Consider the following 18,234-nt stretch of genomic DNA (forward strand, 5'->3'; position numbering starts at 1 on the left):
TTTAATAAACAAATTTTGGTGAAAAAATTTAGTGGCAATATCATTATTGCCTCTTCTATAATTTGCTAATTGTGTTTTTTAATCAACTATAGTGCAACAAATACTACCCTCATTTGGGAGTGATTTTAAAATGACTAAAACCACTGGTAAAGATAAAAATTTAAAAAAAAAATTTTAAAAAAAATGCTTCATACAGTGTTTGGTAACAAAATATAAAATCACTTTCTGATCATTTGGATTTTGAAAAATCAAAAGCATTTACTAAATGTCATTAGTAATGTGTCAATATATCATTGTTGAAAACAATATTTCTTGCATTCTAATTTAGATAAATTTTAAAAATACACTTAAATGGATTATTATATATATATATAGTAAAATACATAAATAAATATGAAAATAAAATTTTAATTAATTTTTATAAATTTAAAAAAAATTTTAAACTAAAAATATTTTTAAAAAGGTTAAGCTTGATTAATATTCATATTCTTACCAAACATATAAGTATTCTTTTTCATTTTTTATTCTTATGAATAGTTATTTCTATTAATTCAAAAATAATGTTCTATATAGTAAAAATACCTTAAATATAAATAAGTAATTTTTTAAATAAATTAATTAATTAAAAAAATTAAATATCTGAGTAAATAAATTTTGCAAATAATTTGATGATTCTATTTAGTATTATTGTTTGCTCCATTTTAAGGTAAGTGGGGTTACAGAACCATTTTAGAGGGAGCAATAATTTGGGCCAAAATTTGGGCCCATCTAAATACCTTTTGAGCCCCTTTCTATAGTTTAAAAAAGCTTCTTTTTAGGCAAACCATAAAACCCCCCAGTGTAATTGTTTTACTAGAAATTTTATACTAAAAGCAAACAACAATCCCAAAACAGATCAAGTTATAATTTTAAACGTATATTGCTCAAGTTCAATGTTGATCAATTCTTTCTCTCTTTCTCTTTTTTTTCTTTTTTTTTAATTTTTTTTTTTACTTTTTTCCTGTAAATTGAAAAGAAAAAAAAAATTAATGGGTGTGGGACTTGACAAAAGAACAAATAAAATACTTAAATGCTGAGTAACTGTAATTTTTAATTTTATTTGCAGAGTAAACTCTAGACAACATAGATGGATCATGGATGACACAATGACAAGGTACGGACATGAAAGTAAAAAGGTGGCCAAACCGTGGAAGTCCTAGGATGTTTTCATGTTTGTTTTATAATGGATCAAGCTCTTGGCTGTACTATCTTTAATTATTATTCTCCTTATTATTTTTCTCATGTCCTACCATCATCACTTTTTTCTTTACTCCATTCCCTGTATATAAATGTCTTTGCTCTTTTTTAAGTGAATTTTATATTGATTTAGAGTTCTCTATGCCAGGTAATAATAATAAATAGAAAAAGAGAGATGAAATGAAATGAAATTTTTTTCTTTATTTTTAGAAGAAATGGATGGATAAGGTTGTGGAAAAGATGTAACATTCCACCTTTATTAATAAATCTATCGCTTTCTATTAATATCGTTTCTAATTTAGCAATTGTACTCAATGTAAGATTTTTTCACATTGAACAAGTTTAATTTTAAAATTTTTTAAAATTTTGAAATCAAGTATTTTGAAAAGGTTTTAACATTATAAAATTATTATTATATTTAAATTATTTACACAATATAAAATTGAACACTAAATAACCTATTAATATTACATAACCGTCCATACTAATCGTCATAAATAAAGTTAATTTAAAAATGAATGGATTATATACTTGTAACTCTACCAAATAACATGCTGATAGCAATGTACCTATATAAAAGGGCAAAGAATAAAATGTTAAAAAATATTATTTTTTTAATTAATCATGTTGAATATTGTAATTTTGTAAGTAGTGTAAGCGTACAAATTTGCTTTGCTTACTTGTGCAAGCATGTTTATATTGTGTACAATTCCTTTCTTTATTATTAATTTTCAGTGTGTACAATTCCTTTCTTTATTATTAATTTTCAGATGATTATAGTTATTTAGTTTGCCAATTTTGTTAACATTATAAGCCTTTTTTTTTTTGAACATACATTGAGAGGAAATTGTTTTTTTAAAGCTTAGACATGATTGAACACGAACCTGGGGTTAGCAGTAATGAGTACAATACGGTAAATAATGACAAAATTAATGTAGTGTATGGTAAGATTAATAAATGTTAAATATAATATTGTTCTTAATGTTTTTGATATAATGTGTTTTTCACACCTTGTTTTGTTGCAACTTTTTATTTTTAGTACTCAATTACAGCGAGAATTTATCTCATGGGAGACGAATTGAAATAAATGAGCTATAGTTGGCTCTTCTTCGAAGTGATGTTGAATGTGGTCATTCATAAAATATGCTTTCTTTCTTACTATAACATAACCTAATATAGTCAAACTTTTGAAACAATTAATCATAAAGAAAATAATAATTTGTTGTTAATTTTCTTATAAAAAAAAAAAACCAAAAGAAAAACATCATCTTCTGCTTGGTCAACAATAAAAAAATAAAAATAAAAAGACACATGCAAAGAAATTTTGAAAACAAAAGTAAAATGACTTTTGATTTTTTCAATTTTTGTTTTTTGTTTTTTGTTTTTGCATTTTTTTTTCCCCCATGAAAGAGAAGACGAGGTATACATTAATTTATTAATCATACAAGGCCCAATAAATGGCTTAATTGGTAAAAATCGATCAAACTCTAAAATATCCAATTTTTTTTTTTTTTATTTTGCAACATTGCCAAGATAAAAAGCCCAAAATTGCTAATTACCCACCCAGTTTAAAACTTTTTTACAGACTTAAAAATAAAATTCCTCAATAACCCAAAAAACCAAAAGATTAAAAAATAATAAAACAAAAACAAAATATAATCAAAAATCCAAAAAAAAAAGAAGAAAAAAGTCCTTGCATTTTTTCTTCCCCAATCTTTCTTTTGTCAAAAAAGAAAGAAAATAAAAAAGAGTAATTTTCTCTCTTCCTCTTTTCTCTCTACTCTCTCCACCCTCCTTCCTCTTGCCTTGTGTTTTTCCTCTTTCTCTTTCTGATTTTCCCCAAAACGGAAACGCAGTCACATAAGCAAGAAAAAGAAAAACCTCCATAGAAGTCACATAAAATATATATTTGTATGTGAATGGTGGTTTGGACCTTTGGTCCTCCTCCATAACCTTTGTAAATTTTCTTTTTTTCCTATTTATATATTTCTTTTGGTAGAAAAAAATAATTAATTAAAAAAATAAATACAAGGCAACCCCTTTTCTTCTTCTTATTCTGTCTTCATCATCTTCTATGTTATACTTGAATCCCTCTTCCAATGCAAAACCATGGTGATCCTCTACATGTAATCCCACCCTAGACTTTCCCTAAACCCTCATCGATCTCTGACAAATCATGTCCCTTGAATCTACTCCTCCTCCGATCCCTTCAGACCGATCTTCCCCTGAACAACCCGTCGCTCAGAACGACACCACGAACCATGAAAACGACAACCCACCTCCTCAAAACGACAACCCAACCACGGCGACTCCAGCCCTTCCTCCATTATCGAGGAGCAACCGCCCCTCCCGGGCCTGCACCATTCGGGCCGCTGAGAGGCTCTATGCGGCCAAAGCCCAGTCTGCGAGCGAGCAGAGGAAGGCAAAGGCTGCGAAGAAGGAGAAGCAGAACAATAGCAACAACGATAAGCAACAGCAAGAGCAGCAAAACGACGAGTCGCCGCAGCAATGCGGCAGTAGTAAGATCGTGACGCCGTTGGTGGGTCCGCCTCCGCCTTCGCAATTGCCGAGGTGGAGTCTCCGGTCGATGTGGGAATTGGCTTCCGTACTCAATTTCTTGCACGTGAGCTCTCCAAAGTTCTGATCTTTTTGTGTGTGTTTGTTTCTATCTATGTTTGTGTTTTTAGGGCTTATGTGGTTGTTTTTTCTATTACTGGGTTTGCAGGTTTTTAGGCCGCTTTTGAATATTTCAGTGGAATTCTCTGCTGAAGAGTTCGAGACTGCTTTGATTACACCCAATGACACTTTGAGTGACATACACATCCCTTTGCTAAAGGTTGGTGCTTTCTTTTTCTTCGTGTTTGGGTTTATCAGCTTTGTGTTTCTAGTTAGCTTGTTTTAGGGGAATGTGCATTCTGTTTTTCAGTTTGAGGATATGGGGTCTTATTTTTTTCTTTTTTCTTTTTTTTTTCTTTTTCTTTTTCTTTTTTTTTGGTTCTTTGTTAATTGGGTTGCTCATGCAGTTTTTCTTATTGAAGTTAATTCCTTTCTTCTCAGTTTATGTTCTTTGTGCTTGTTTGGTGTTAGTAATGCCAAATAGATTATAACTTTCCATACCAATCTTTGTAAATTTTTAGTTTTTATCGTTTTCAAGCTCACATCCAAGCTACATTTGACGTCTATGGAAGTGCAAAAATTAGCTTATATGATTTTTATCAGGCTGATTCAGTAGTACATTTGAGTTATCACATGCCTTCGTTCTATAATTAAGTGTTGTAATCATCTAAATGTAGATAGAAAACTTAAAAGGAAATGAAAATTAAAAGTGCTTTCATACTTTGCGAGTGATTGTGTTGGATATTTTAGTGATAAGCACCAATTTTTATTGTCGAGTGTTGCACTATGACACATTACATAGACTGTTTAAGGGAATTGGCGACTTGCCCAGAAATTGGCCTTTATAATTAGGTTAGCTTTCCTAGTAAACATTTCCTTGGTATTCGCCTTGGAGGTATTATTTCCCCTCGTATTTTCTCTGCCAGTGTTTGTGAATCAATATCTCTTTTATCTGCGAAATATTCCTATATCATATATATAATTTCCCAAGCTTGTGAGTGCTAATTGAGGATTGAAGAATCAATTGCTAGGTATCAAATAATTATGGTTGGGAAAATCAAATTGGTGATAATGCTTTAGAGCTTCAATAAGAGAAACAACCACCATTATAGTGGCTAATATGAATAATTTGAGTAACATCCTACCTTAGGTTGCTATTGCTTATAACGGTATTTTGCTTTTTTATCAGTAGCAGTTTGAGTAAGTAACATGAAAAACGATTTTTGGGCATGGAATTGAAGTTTAATCTCTGTAGCAAAACCTTTGATGCTAATATGTATATTGCTTATAACGGTATTTTGCTTTTTTATCAGTAGCAGTTTGAGTAAGTAACATGAAAAACGATTTTTGGGTGTGGAATTGAAGTTTAATCTCTGTAGCAAAACCTTTGATGCTAATATGTATTTGGATTTATCAATCAAATATTATGGAAACTTTCTTTGGATGAGCATTAGCATTAAGCCACTAAAGATTTTTGCTATTGCTTATTGTAGTGTCATTAGCTTGCAGAATCAGTTTGAACTTTTAATAAATTTGATTAATATATGTTCTTCTGAAAACCACATAAGACAAGCCTGTTAAAGCTTATGCTACTGGAATATTTAGTACTTTGGTGATTGTATTGTTGCTTGCTCATAACTTTTATTCATTTCCATACAGGCTATTCCTCCTGTTACACGAATGGCACTTACACGTGATACTTGGGTTACTGTTTTATGCAGAAAGTTGAGAGACTGGTGGCATTGGGTAATTGCACTCTGATAACTGATGTTTGACAATATTGTAGTCTGGGTAGATCCCTTTTGTGCTTGTTTATAACTGACTTTAACTCCATCTGAATGCAGGTTGCAGATGGGGATCTACCCATTGTTGCTTCACATGGGTGAGTTTTCATAAATATCTGGATTACTCTAACATATATCTCTTCTGATGTTTTTTAATGTCATAAGTTATCCCAATTTTCTAGGTTGGAGATTGATGTATATAAAACACTTGATCCTGGTATTCGTGTGGTCATATTGAAAGCTCTTTGTGACATTCGTGTAGAGGTATTGTCATCACTAGCAGAACTTTTTTAGTTTGTTTGTATATATTAATTTTAAAGTTGCGTTGCTTAGTTTTTGATTTTAAAGATTCATGTTAAGTCGGTTTGTAAAAACTATTTGCAGCAATTGATTTGTGAATTGGGCACTTGTTGCACACTGTCTGATTCTTCTTGGACCTATATGCTTGTTAAAATCATTTACAATCCCCTCCCTTCTTCTGTCTGTCATGGGACTATATCTGAAGTTTGTCTTTCATTAATGAGCCATTAAAAATTATTGTTATTTGATGCTTCTTCATGCAAAGCTTACCGGATTCAGATTTGCTTCTCTTTTAATTGTGCACATGATGGTTATTGCTTTCTCATTGACCTGCATTTTGTTATTTCATTACAATCCTTGTCTTTCTTGTATATAGCTTGCTATTTGCTTTATTTATTTATTTATTTGTTTTGTTAAAAATCAACATGGCAATATATATTTTCTTGTTTACTTGTTGGTGTTTCCATCCCCAAAGCGATTCCTTAGGTACTAAGTTTATTTGGTAATACCTACTTATGAAATTGTGTTCTATGCTTTTCTTGTTGTATACTACCAGAAGGATTGAATCTGAGTGATGTTTTGCAGCAAGAGGATGTCCGCAACTATATTGACAACTCACTTAAACATGGTGTTCAACTTTCAGCATTTCGTAAAGAACGTGTTGGGGGTGACTCATCTGGAATATCTTACTGGTAATATAGAACTTGATAATAAACCAATCCATTGAACGGTATTGTTTTTTGCTTATGTCATTTTATTTTACTTTGGCAAGGGTTGGATGCACCAAAACCTCCTTTGTTGTTTGCTAAAAAAGTCTTCAACTATCTGGTTGAAGGTTTCTGTGTAAAGCACTTTTTTTGTTTGGTATGACTTTTATCCACTGGGTGCTTGTGTTGATGCAGGTATGAAGATGATCCAATAATTGGTCACCGATTGCATCGGGAGATAAGGAAAGTTGAGGTGAAGAAAGCAAAAACAAAGGGTTCTCAGGTCCTTCCTAGTACAACATACCTGTGGGAAACAGTCGCAACCAATTTTGATGAATTTCAAGATGTTTCTGTAAGTTACAAAAGATTACCTATTCATTTATACTGCCCTTTTGTGAGATTTTTCCATGCTCTACTTTAGCAATGGTTAACCATGTATTGGTTACTGGTTTCACATTACAAATAATAATTTTTCTTTTTCCTTCACTTAAGAGCCTGGGTTATTATTGTCACTACTGTTCCAAATTATGAGAAAAAGGGAAATTGTTAATGAGGTCCTGACTATGATATTTAATCCTTGCCTGCTGTGATAATTTATGAGTTAATTCAGCACTGAGCTCATTCATTAATATGCCTGATATAGATCTAGTTTGGCATGAATTTTGAAAGGGCTGCTTCTAGCTATGGAAGCAGTTTCAAGATTGGATAATTTCTCATATCAGCTTTGACCATGAGAATTTTCAGTCAAAGCATAGTGAGTGAAATTTAAGATTCCAAATATAGTCTTTGAATTGAAGATATGTTATTCGCAGTTGCTGACAATGATAATTTTTATTTTTCACACTAAACATTATTAATTTTAAATGAATGCCGTATTTGTTGTTGCTTGACATTGCTCAGTTGCTGCTTTTCTTTCTAAACTCATTTTCAACTGCCACAGGAGAAACTTTTCTCAAGTAAAAATAGAACAGAGGCTTCTTTGGGGAAAAAGTTGAAAAATGACATGCTTCCAGAGATTGAGAAGGTTCACAAGGTATGTAATAGTGTTTCCTGACTGAAACCTTTTGATACTTTTATGTTCCCTGGTACGCCTTGTAGTTAAATTTTCTTTGCTGAAAGGATTTCTATATACTGTTTTTTGCTGTCAGTATGGTGATACTGGTTATTGTTAAATTGCTATTTTAAACAGAGGAAAGAGAGGCTGCTGAAGAAACAACACAGACAAGCTCTCCTTCTTGATAATTTCTTAAGTGTGGATGGACTTGGTCCAGGGCGCTCCCTTCGTGACAGGAAACCTGTCACCTATACATTCGGTAATAGCAGCAAATATGAACATATTCATTTTATTTTCTGCATAATTTTCTAAGTGCAATTAACCCTTTTGAGGTAGTTATTTGATCTTTATGTCGTTTAACATTTGATTTTTGATAATGAGAGAAGTATGAAATATAGGTGGTTGGAGAGTGCCTTCATTCATTCAACTCATTGCCTTTGTCTTTCTTTTAACCCCAATTCTTTTGGAGTAAAAGCTTAGTCAAATTGAGCATTTTGTCTCAACTTGCATTTGTCTTTTCTTAAAAGATGGGTTACACCTTAGCCGTCTCTCCATCCAAGTAGAGAATTTTCAACTGTTGAGCACTTGGGATAGCAACATAGAGGGTCCACTCTTTCAAGTTCTTTTTATTAGACAATGCTTTTTCCTTTAATTGCCAAATTTTATGTTTGTTTGTATACTGACAATTAAATGGATTTAATCAAGGTTAGTTTAGATGTTGTGTGCTTGCCATACTTTTTATGAGGTTTCATTTTATGTGGATGTTTCTGTATATTTGTTGGCATATCAACATTGTCTGAATAGATGGATGTATATTACTGGAATTCCTTTTCTGTTATGAGTTACTGAGATTCCTTTTCAAGGACTTTGTTGTCTAATTCATCGATGGTCATAGCCCAAAGTAACTTTGTAGTACCAAACCATGCTTATTGATACCTAATTGAGCATTCTCAATGATTGCTTGCATTGTTAAGGATTTGAATTCTAAAGATTTTATTTCCATGGGTACTTGGAAATGTAATGCAACTTTTAGCTCAATGATTAAATTTTTGAAGGAAACTAAATCATCAAGCATGACAGGAACCCATTGCCAAGAAAGAGATAAAAGTTATGTTCAGATGATATGAGAAGAATGTTTATAATGTTTCTGTCTGATGTGTCATGTGTTTGAGAGATACATGAATGTAATTGTTGACAAATGATTATGCAGATGATTATGATCGATCCATCAATGAGGCAATCAAGATAACCAAGTATGAAAACCATCGCCTACTTATGCATCCTCAGTGACTCTCTCTCTCTCTCTCTCTCTCTCTCTCTCTCTCTCTCTCTCTCTCGTGCATGTGCATACTCACACACAACACAGTGGTTAGATTTTCTTTGAAGCAAACCAATACAATATGCTCTTGCCTTATATCTCTATCTCTCCTTTATCAGACGGAAACAGCCATCCCCAGATCCTTTACAGAGAAGAGATGGAGTCGTGAAACCTGAAGCTTCTACTAATGGTAAATGGAGTGGCCCTTCGCATGCCACTCAACACGTCAACTTTAGTGCGCTGTCTCCCAAATCACCCGATTATGATTATGCTGATGACTATAATAAAGACCAATTCGACAGAAGGTGTGCTTCTTTAATGCCTTTTTCCTTTTGTTTTAGTGTTGTGGGGCAGGTGGTTCTTGATTCCTTTGATACCCAAAAGCTCTTTCAAATACTAACTTTTTCATATTCTACATGCAGCAATCGGCGAAGACAGCGGCCTCAAAGGTATTCTGAGAAAGAGTTTGTTGAAGCAGTTTCAGATAATGAAGCAGACTTTGACAGTGATGATGATATAGTTGGAGAAGCTATATATGATGAGGAATATTTGAGAAAACGTAAACAGAGGAGGAAATTTTCTAGTAGCTCTGAAGGAGATGAGGAGTACCATTGGGATGATGAAAATGCCGAAGAGGAGGAAGAAGAGGAGGAAGAAGAGTCCTTGAGTATCAGTGAAGACAGTGATGAACCTCAAAAATTCAAGAAATTGCCGGGTCGCACTAGGAGAGAAACTAAATTGAGGTCGGTTGATGAGCTCCAGTCAGGTCTAAGACGTAGTAAGAGAGCCACGAGAAACCGCATCAATTACCGACAGTATGAGCTATCGGAATCAGAACCAGAGTCTATGAAACCTGGAAAATCAAATGCATCAGATGAACACTCAGATCCAAGCGAGAACGGGGAGTATTCAATGGAAAGTCAGGCATCTGATGGCAATGATGATGACCAAGAAACAAAAGAGGCTCAGCCTGTTGAAGTGTACCCTGAGACAGTAGAGAAAGAGCAAGATCCACCACCTGAGAAATCAAACAGCCCAGGCCGAGAAGAAGTTGAGGGCATACGAAAAAGACGTTTTCTTGACTTAAACGAGGCTGCCCCTGCAGGTTTCGATGATGGTCCAAACGCAATAATGAAGGATGAAGATACGGATGATTTCTGAAGCTTCCCACTCTGCTTCATAAAAGGTAGGGATGTTTTTGCAGAGAAGCCAAAGTGTACGATAGTTAAAAATTTTATAAATTTTGTGATTAGTCCACGGAGGAAGTTACCATCAGAGTTCTTCCATGGCATAATTTAAGCAACTACCTTGGTTTATGATATACAACCAGGGAGCAACATGATGCGGAGAGTTATGTAGATTAGGTAGTCATTTTTTAGTATGTCCAAGATTCAAAAGAAAAACTTAAAAAAAAAAAAAAAAGAAAAAAAAAATAGAGGGGAGAAACTAAGAAGATGAATGAGAATTTGTTGGGAGTTCTTTAGTTCATCCAATCAATGTACAATAACCTTTCAACTAATATGTAACTGAAAAATTGGGCTTTAGATGTTGAGGCCTCTGTAGTATTATTATCTTTACCGTCTTGACATTGATCTGCTTCTGGGCATTTGGGTTGGTTGGCTCTGATTTTCTTTATTGTAATGGTACCATCCTCCCTCCAAAGGTAACTAAATCTTTATCATCTTTTCATTTTTTGCATCACATCGTTTCAGTTGTCTAGATTTTTGGATTTTGTTTCCCTTTTGACATTCTTGTTTGTCTTTTGCCTTGGAAACAAATAATTTCCTGCATCTTTTGTATGGTATTACTCTGATGGTCAAATTAGGTAGTGAAATAGGCTGTTGCTGGTCAAAAAGTAGTTTTGTTTTTTCTTCCACCATAATTCACAGCTTGAAACTCGTGCTTCCAGGTAATAACAAGCCCTAAAAAAATGATATATTATTAATAAATTATTATTTAAAAAAAAAAAAGGATGTTTTTAAAGCTGTACTAAAAGTTGAATTGTTCCTTCTCATATGTCCAATTTTCAAATTTTGTTTTTCTGGATTTTGATTATGCAAATATATTATGTTAGTGCATGTCATTATAAGAAAGTTGGCCACTTTCTTCCGGTTAAACAATGGAAGACAAAAAGGTGCAGAGCCACCAAATCATGTAAGTTTCACAGTGACTTGGTCCTAAGCATTCATATTTTATAGTTTATGACAATATTGAGGTTATACATGTTCCAAATTCGTTTTTATTGATGACCTCCTCGCATCTCGATTTAGAATCAAAACCAGGGAGTAAAAATATGTGTCTTTTGTCGCACCGGGCGTTGCCCCTATGGCCTGCAGAATCAGTGAAGAATAAACTAATTTGGCCAAAATTTTGAAATAACTGATATTTCTTCTTCGAAGTTGTATGCCTAGTTTGTGTAGCAAATTATGGTTTCATAAAAATCTCTAATATTGCAAGTTATCTAATTAATTGAAAGAGATACAAAAGTCCTATAGTATTTGGGGAATGTAATACTTTTCAATCATGATGACAAGAACTTGTGTGCTTGTTAGTACGATAATATTGCTAGTGGGCTACTTCAAATTCAAAAAGAAAGATACATGATTGTGGTACAACGTACTACGTAGAACAATATTAAAAAAGCAATAAACTAGGACAACAAGAAATTATATTCGTTTTTGGCACTCAAATTGGGACAGTCTCTCTCTTGGTTGACTCATCTTCTACCGATTGCTTGTCGTTATCTGCTGCTTCTGCTTTTCCATTGGCATTTGATTCCTTAGTTAGCTCGGTCTCTTCGGACTTCTTAGCAGAAGCATTTTCCAACACTTTCTCAAGAACTTGAATAAAGTTTGAAAGACATCTTTCTGGATCATCAACTAAGGATTTGGGCATGAGGTTCTCTGCAACATCAGCAGGAGTGATCTTGGTCTCCTCCATCAACTTTTCAATTCTCTCAAACATTTTGTGGTTTTCGAGATCCAAGTAGTTCTTTGCAAGAACTTTGAACCCATTGAAACTGCAATAGGACATCTCAATATGCTTGTCCATCCGACCTCTTCTTATCAGCGCTGGATCAAGCTTCTCCACATAATTTGTAGTAAAGACAATCAGTCTTTCAGCCCCGCATGATGACCATAGCCCATCAATGAAATTCAACAGCCCTGAAAGTGTCACGTAGGTGCTGCTATCTCCCTCTTCTTTATGCTCTTTCTTCTCCTTCACTGAGCATTTGTTCTCGTCTTTCAAACAAGATTGCTCTGTTCGCTTCTTCCTCTGACCTGTAAGATCAACGGAGCAGTCAATATCCTCTATCACAATTATAGACTTACTGGTCGTCTCAATCAAAAGCCTCCTAAGATCTATGTTGCTCGAAACCGCTGTCAACTCAAGATCATAAACATCATAGTTCAGCAGATTAGCCATGGCAGCAATCATGGTTGTTTTCCCTGTCCCTGGTGGTCCATATAGCAAATACCCTCTTTTCCATGCCTTGCCAATTCTTGCGTAGTAATCTTTACCCCTGCTGAAAGCCAGTAAATCTTCGATAATCTCCTGCTTCTTGTCCTGATCCATTGCAATCGTTTCGAAGCTTGCAGGGTGTTCAAACACAGTGTGACTCCATTTGTAGCCAGAACAATTACTGTGTATCCTCCTTTTCCTGTTTCCTTTCCTGATTTCTTTGCCTTGTCTCATAACATGCTGTAGATATGAATTCGTGACCATCTCCTTGTACCGCTTATGAAAAGTTAGCTTACAAAACCTCTGCACGGTAGACTTTGGCGGCACAACTTTGCTCAAAACCCACCAAAGTTTTGCACCTTGAAATTCATCACTTACTTCCTCATTCTCATCTAAACTCAAAACCAAGTTACTATTTTCTGTTTCCATCTCTGCTTTGAATCTCTTGCCAATTTTGGATGTGATTGAACTAAGGTAGGCTTCCACAGAAGCATAGGCTTCACTTCGCCTCAATCTTTCGCCTGTGAACTCGTGGATGGTAATCTTAATATAGGGATCGAAGTAGTTCTTGAGCTTCCGTTTGAACCTGTGAATTATACGGTGAAGCTCATTAGGAAGGAGGTATTGGGAGACAATCGCCCACACAAACATGAAGCTCGCCATAGTAGCCCATTTCTGTGTCAGCCTTGCAGGAACCATCTTCATTCTTTCTGATGTGGTTCTTAATGCGATCTTGTTACTGTCTTTCCCCATGATATGAGCAAGACCTTTTGCATGGATGTCATAGTTTATTAGAGAGAGGAAAAGAGATAACAAGGAGGGTTTCATCCAAGAAACAAAGAGAGGTAAAATAAAACAAAGGAGAAAAAGGGTAGATTTTGAAGCTTATAAAATCAAAGTGATGGGGACGAAGAAAGTGTTTTGAATTGTTTTACCTTCTCTTATGTTGTTGGAAGGGTTTCTTTGAATTCATAGAAAAAGCAGTTTGATTGATGGATTTTTTATCCAAGTGGTTTGCTGACTGGTATAATTGCTGTTCCACCATAAGTGTAACCTATTGTAAAGGAGGAAAAAGAATCATGTGGACCTCAGAATATTTGCTACATTTTCCAAGCTTTTGTCGGCTAAATGTTTGGTACCTAAACCACGCAAAGAAATTTATAACATGGATTGAAAAACTTTACATTTGATTGGAAGGATTGTGGATTAGGTGGACCATAAGTGGCAGGGATTAAAAGTGAGTCTAGTAATTGACATGTTAAATTTTATTTTACTGTAGGAAGGATCGAGGCTTCAGTAGTCTATTGGCGATGATGAATTGCCAATTCATGTGGAAAAAAATGGTCTATTGTCGCCAAGAAATTATTGGAGCCCAAGACATTGAGCTCCTCCACCCGGTAGAATGTTATTATTGATATGTTTAACTTTAATTAGCTAAATTAGTAAAAAAACAAGTTTCCTGGAAGCAATTATATAGCATCAAAATATGTGATTGGGGAATTCAGTTTGCTTGTGGAAGATGAAAGACAGTGCATTGAATTTTAAACCTTACTTTTTGATCTTTGGTGCTTGGACACATGTGCTAGTTGGACTATATAGCAGGTGTCACTTTCCTGGAAAGTCACTTTTATGTTAATAAATTATCTATAACTTGATGTTGTTTACATGTTAATGATTTTTTACTGTTTTGTTTAAGAAAACAAATAATATATTTTGTTTCAAAAAAAGTAAAATGAAGAAGACGATGATATCGAAGCTAAACTAAAAGTTCACCATTTGAGTCAAAAACTTCAAACCAAAAAAAAAAAAAAAAATGATAATAAACAAATTTAAGTCATTTTTTTCTCTGTGAATTATATATTAAAATGTAACCGCTAATCAAACAAGATAATAATAATAATAATAATAATAATAATAATACTTCTAATATTTCTAAATAAATGATTTTTCTCTATTCGTCATCATGTCTCTGGTCTATTACTTCGATTATTTTTTGTTACGTAATTGGGAAAAAAATAAATAGCAACGGAAACAAAGAAAGCGAAGAACAAACACACAATTTACGTGGAAACCCTTGATGGGAAAAACCACGGACAGAGAGAAGCAAATCAAATATCGAAAAATTAGTACAAAGGTGAGCCAAATTTCAAGATACCCTAAAACCCCAATTACAGCCGAAGAAGGAAAACCCCAAAAGCATAATATATATATTGTACGGAAGAAACCCTAAAATTAAATAGGTCCGTACCGCGGGGGCGCTGCCCCCGCACCCCCGTCGGGCTCAGTGGTGGGCTACAGTCCTATCAGCCCGAGACCTCCGCTTCCACCACAGAGCCCCAAATTTTTCTCCAAAATTAGTTTCACCAAATGGGTCGCATCGCAGAGCTTTTTGGATCGAATCAACAAGAATTCGGGTCACTAACTCTAACATTTTCAATCTCTTTGACATCTAGTGCCTGCTTTGCCTTGTTCTTCTCTTTCGCTGCTTCCTCTTTGTTCTTCCTATCAGTTTTTTCTTTCGCCTTATTCTTCTGTTTTGCTGCTTCCTCTTTGTTCTTCCTACCAGCTTTTTCTTTCGCTTCTTCCATAGCTTTTATCAAGTTTGAAAGGCACTTCTCTGGACCATCCTGAAGGGATTTGGGCATCAGGTCCTCTGCAACATCAGCAGGGGTGATCTGTGTCTCCACCATCAACTTTTCAATTTTATCAAACATTTGATGGTTTTCAATTTTCAAATGGTTCTTGGCAAGCACTTTGAAACCTTCAAAACTGCAATAAGAAAGCTCAATAGACTTGTCCATCCGACCCCTTCTAATCAATGCCGGATCGAGCTTTTCCACATAATTTGTAGTGAAAACAATGATCCGTTCAGTCCCACAAGAAGACCATAATCCATCAATGAAATTCAACAGTCCAGAAAGTGTCACATTGTTTTTTTTATCTTCTGCTTCTTTCTTGACCTTCTTGTCGGAATCCTCTTCATCTTCTTCTGAAAATTTCTCGGCATTCTTCTCCTTAGACCTCTGGCCTGTTAAATCAAGTGAGAAATCAATATCTTCTATGACAATTATGGATTTCCTAGTAGTCTCAATCAAAAGCTTTCTAAACTCACTGTTGTTCTTCACGGAAGCGAGCTCAAGATCATAAATATCATAGCTCAGCAGATTAGCCATAGCAGCAATCATGGTTGATTTTCCAGTCCCTGGTGGTCCATAAAGCAAATACCCTCTTTTCCAAGCTTTCCCAATTTTTGCGTAGTAATCTTTTCCATTCTTGAAAGCCAATAAATCATCAATAATCTCTCTTTACTTCTCGGTTTCCATCGCCATTGTTTCGAAGCTGGCAGGGTGCTCAAACACTATGTGACTCCACATTGTTGGCTGATAAGAAAACCATTTTGATCCAGCACAACAATTTGTGTAAAGCCTTCTCTTCATGTTTCCAATCCTGATCTCTTTCCCTTCTTTCATAACATGGTCTAGATATGAGTTGGTGATTATCTCCCTGTAACGCTTGTTGAAAGTGAGCTCGTAGTGCTTATAATTTGAAGTTGGTTTTTTCAAAACCCACCAAACTTTTGTACCTTGAAACTCATCAGAAAGAATCTGATCCTTATATATGCTTAGAATCAATTTGCTGTTATGTCTCTCCTTTTCTGCTTTGAGTCTATTGGCATTGCTTGAGGAATTGGAGCTCAGATAAGCTTCAACAGCTGCATAGCCTTCGCTGCGCCTTGCTATCCCGCCGGCAAATTCAGGGATGGTGATACAGATATACGGGTTGAAAAAGTCCTTGATCCTCTGCGTGAGCTTTCCAACCATATGTCGGATTTCATAGGGACAGTATTGGCCAATGATAGCCCAAACAAAAGTAAGAGTGGCTATTGCTGACCCCATTTTTGCAAGTGCTTGTGTTTTTGTTTTCATGGTTTCTTGTCTGGCTTTGTTGAGCTCTTGGCAAGGAATTTGCCGTGCATGTTTCTGTTTAACTGGTTTAACAGAGTGAGAAAAAAATAAAACATGGAGGAATCCATTGTAGTAACGGTGGAAGAGGACAGATTGAGTCCAATTAGAGATGGTGTTACCGCAGACAAAATGAAACTAAAAGAGAGAACAATTCTCTATAGAGAAACAAACTCTTAACAATTGTATGTAGGAAAACAAATTCTTACTTATAGTATGTTTGGATAGAGGTAAAGTTAGTAGCAATCTAATTTTTTTAGAAAATTGATAATTTTTTTTTATTTGGATGTTTATTGTAAGGTAAAAAAATATAGGTACAGGGAATTAGATTCCCACTAATGTAGTAAAATATGTGGGAAAGTTGTTTCCACATATATAGATGTCATTTTGAGAATCACAGATAAATTAGTTTTGAAATTTTTTTAAAATACATATTTACTCTTAATTTATTATACAATTTAAATTTAATTACTTATAAATCCTAACTTTCGTATTATTTACCAAACAAACCAAAAGAAAAATTAATTCTTATAAAACTGAATTCCAGGAAATTAAATCCGAAGATTATTTTCCTTCACAACTTTGATATTTTCCAAACGGATCCTTAGGGAAAACCCCAAAAACCACCATAAGGAAACTAAAAATAAACCAAAATATTTAATCAAACTTGGGCTAAAAGAAAGAAAATAACATTATTATTATTATCAAAAATAAATATGGTAAATAACAATCCTGTGCACTTGTCGTACTACATCATAACAAGTCCCATGTCTGCATAACAATCCTCATGAGCACTTGTGCTAACTACATCATATTAAGTCCATGTCCGCGTTAGACAAGTTTATTTAAACTATTATTACGAATGAAAATTCTTTTAAGAGGGTGAACTACACAATTTTTTACATTTTGTCCCTTATATTACAAAATTTCTCACATTGCCCCCCCAAAATTATTATTTTTAGTTTTTTTTTTTTCAATTTAGTCCAATCATGAATTTTGACATATTGATGATTTTTTTTTGGATAAATAAATCTGATAAAATTAAACATACTCTACTCGTATAACTTTATTTAGCAATTGCTCTGTTTTATTTAATTTTACTATTGGATAGTATGCATGACAAATTTTATCAAGTTATAAGGAAAACTTGTATAAATGGACTAAAATGACAAAAATATAATAGTTTAGAGGGTAATATGAAAGGTTTTATAATTTGGAAGGCAAAGTGAAGAAGGTAACTATTTGCCTAACTCCGGTAACATGTTGAAGATGTATCCTAATTCGCTTTCCAATTTCATTGTTTGCTCCCATAACATGTTGTAAATTTGTGTAGAGTACAAATTTGTGATGTTAGTTTATAAAACCTTTGCTCTGTATAATTTCATTTCGATGGCACAACTGCTTTGAGTCGCTTGCCACTTTTGGATGTATTTGAGCTAAAATAAATCATGATGACCTAGGAATATATATATATATATATATATATATATATATATATATATGTGCAAGTTTTTGGCAGGTAAATATTTGGTTCCTAGTTTCTAAACTATGCCTAAGAAATTGATAACATGGAATTGGGAAACTTGCATTTGATTGGAGTGATTGTAGAGAGTCTGCCTAGTAATGACTTAATTTGCTTAACCTTATGAGCTAAATTGGTAGTAAAAAAAAGTCTTATCTTTTTACTTTTTATTTTTTTTTATTTATTGCTATCTGAAAAGGATTATATAATTTCAAAGATGTATATGGAGTTTTTTTTGGTTTATTATGGTAGTAGGGCAGTGCTTTGAATTTA

General features: G+C 34.0%; 2 protein-coding genes and 1 pseudogene across 3 annotated transcripts; 1 reads left to right on the top strand and 2 right to left on the bottom strand.

The window, feature by feature from the left end:
- The first annotated feature begins 2,960 nt into the window (after positions 1–2,960).
- Positions 2,961–10,588, top strand: LOC107418497 (DDT domain-containing protein DDR4). 2 transcript variants are annotated; one of them, XM_016027191.4, is made up of 12 exons: positions 2,961–3,859; positions 3,962–4,072; positions 5,512–5,598; positions 5,697–5,734; positions 5,819–5,900; positions 6,522–6,628; positions 6,839–6,995; positions 7,584–7,676; positions 7,833–7,956; positions 8,908–8,983; positions 9,135–9,320; positions 9,438–10,588. In XM_016027191.4, exons 1-12 carry the CDS (start codon positions 3,413–3,415, stop codon positions 10,174–10,176), a joined length of 2,247 nt encoding a protein of 748 aa, XP_015882677.1. In that variant the 5' UTR covers positions 2,961–3,412; the 3' UTR covers positions 10,177–10,588. The 2 variants fall into 2 exon arrangements, with proteins under 2 accessions (XP_015882677.1, XP_015882678.1); XM_016027192.4 differs by having other exon boundaries at positions 2,962–3,859; positions 8,908–8,950.
- On the bottom strand, positions 10,376–13,625 carry LOC107418491 (AAA-ATPase At3g28580). The gene has a single exon (XM_060814267.1). The coding sequence runs from the start codon at positions 13,303–13,305 to the stop codon at positions 11,701–11,703; it is 1,605 nt and encodes a 534-aa protein (XP_060670250.1). The 5' UTR covers positions 13,306–13,625; the 3' UTR covers positions 10,376–11,700.
- A 1,154-nt stretch (positions 13,626–14,779) lies between these two features.
- LOC107418481 (AAA-ATPase ASD, mitochondrial-like) lies at positions 14,780–16,741 on the bottom strand (annotated as a pseudogene).
- Positions 16,742–18,234: the final 1,493 nt, after the last annotated feature.

This window comes from Ziziphus jujuba, chromosome 2, assembly GCF_031755915.1.
Source record: "Ziziphus jujuba cultivar Dongzao chromosome 2, ASM3175591v1".
NCBI classification, from domain to species: domain Eukaryota; kingdom Viridiplantae; phylum Streptophyta; class Magnoliopsida; order Rosales; family Rhamnaceae; genus Ziziphus; species Ziziphus jujuba.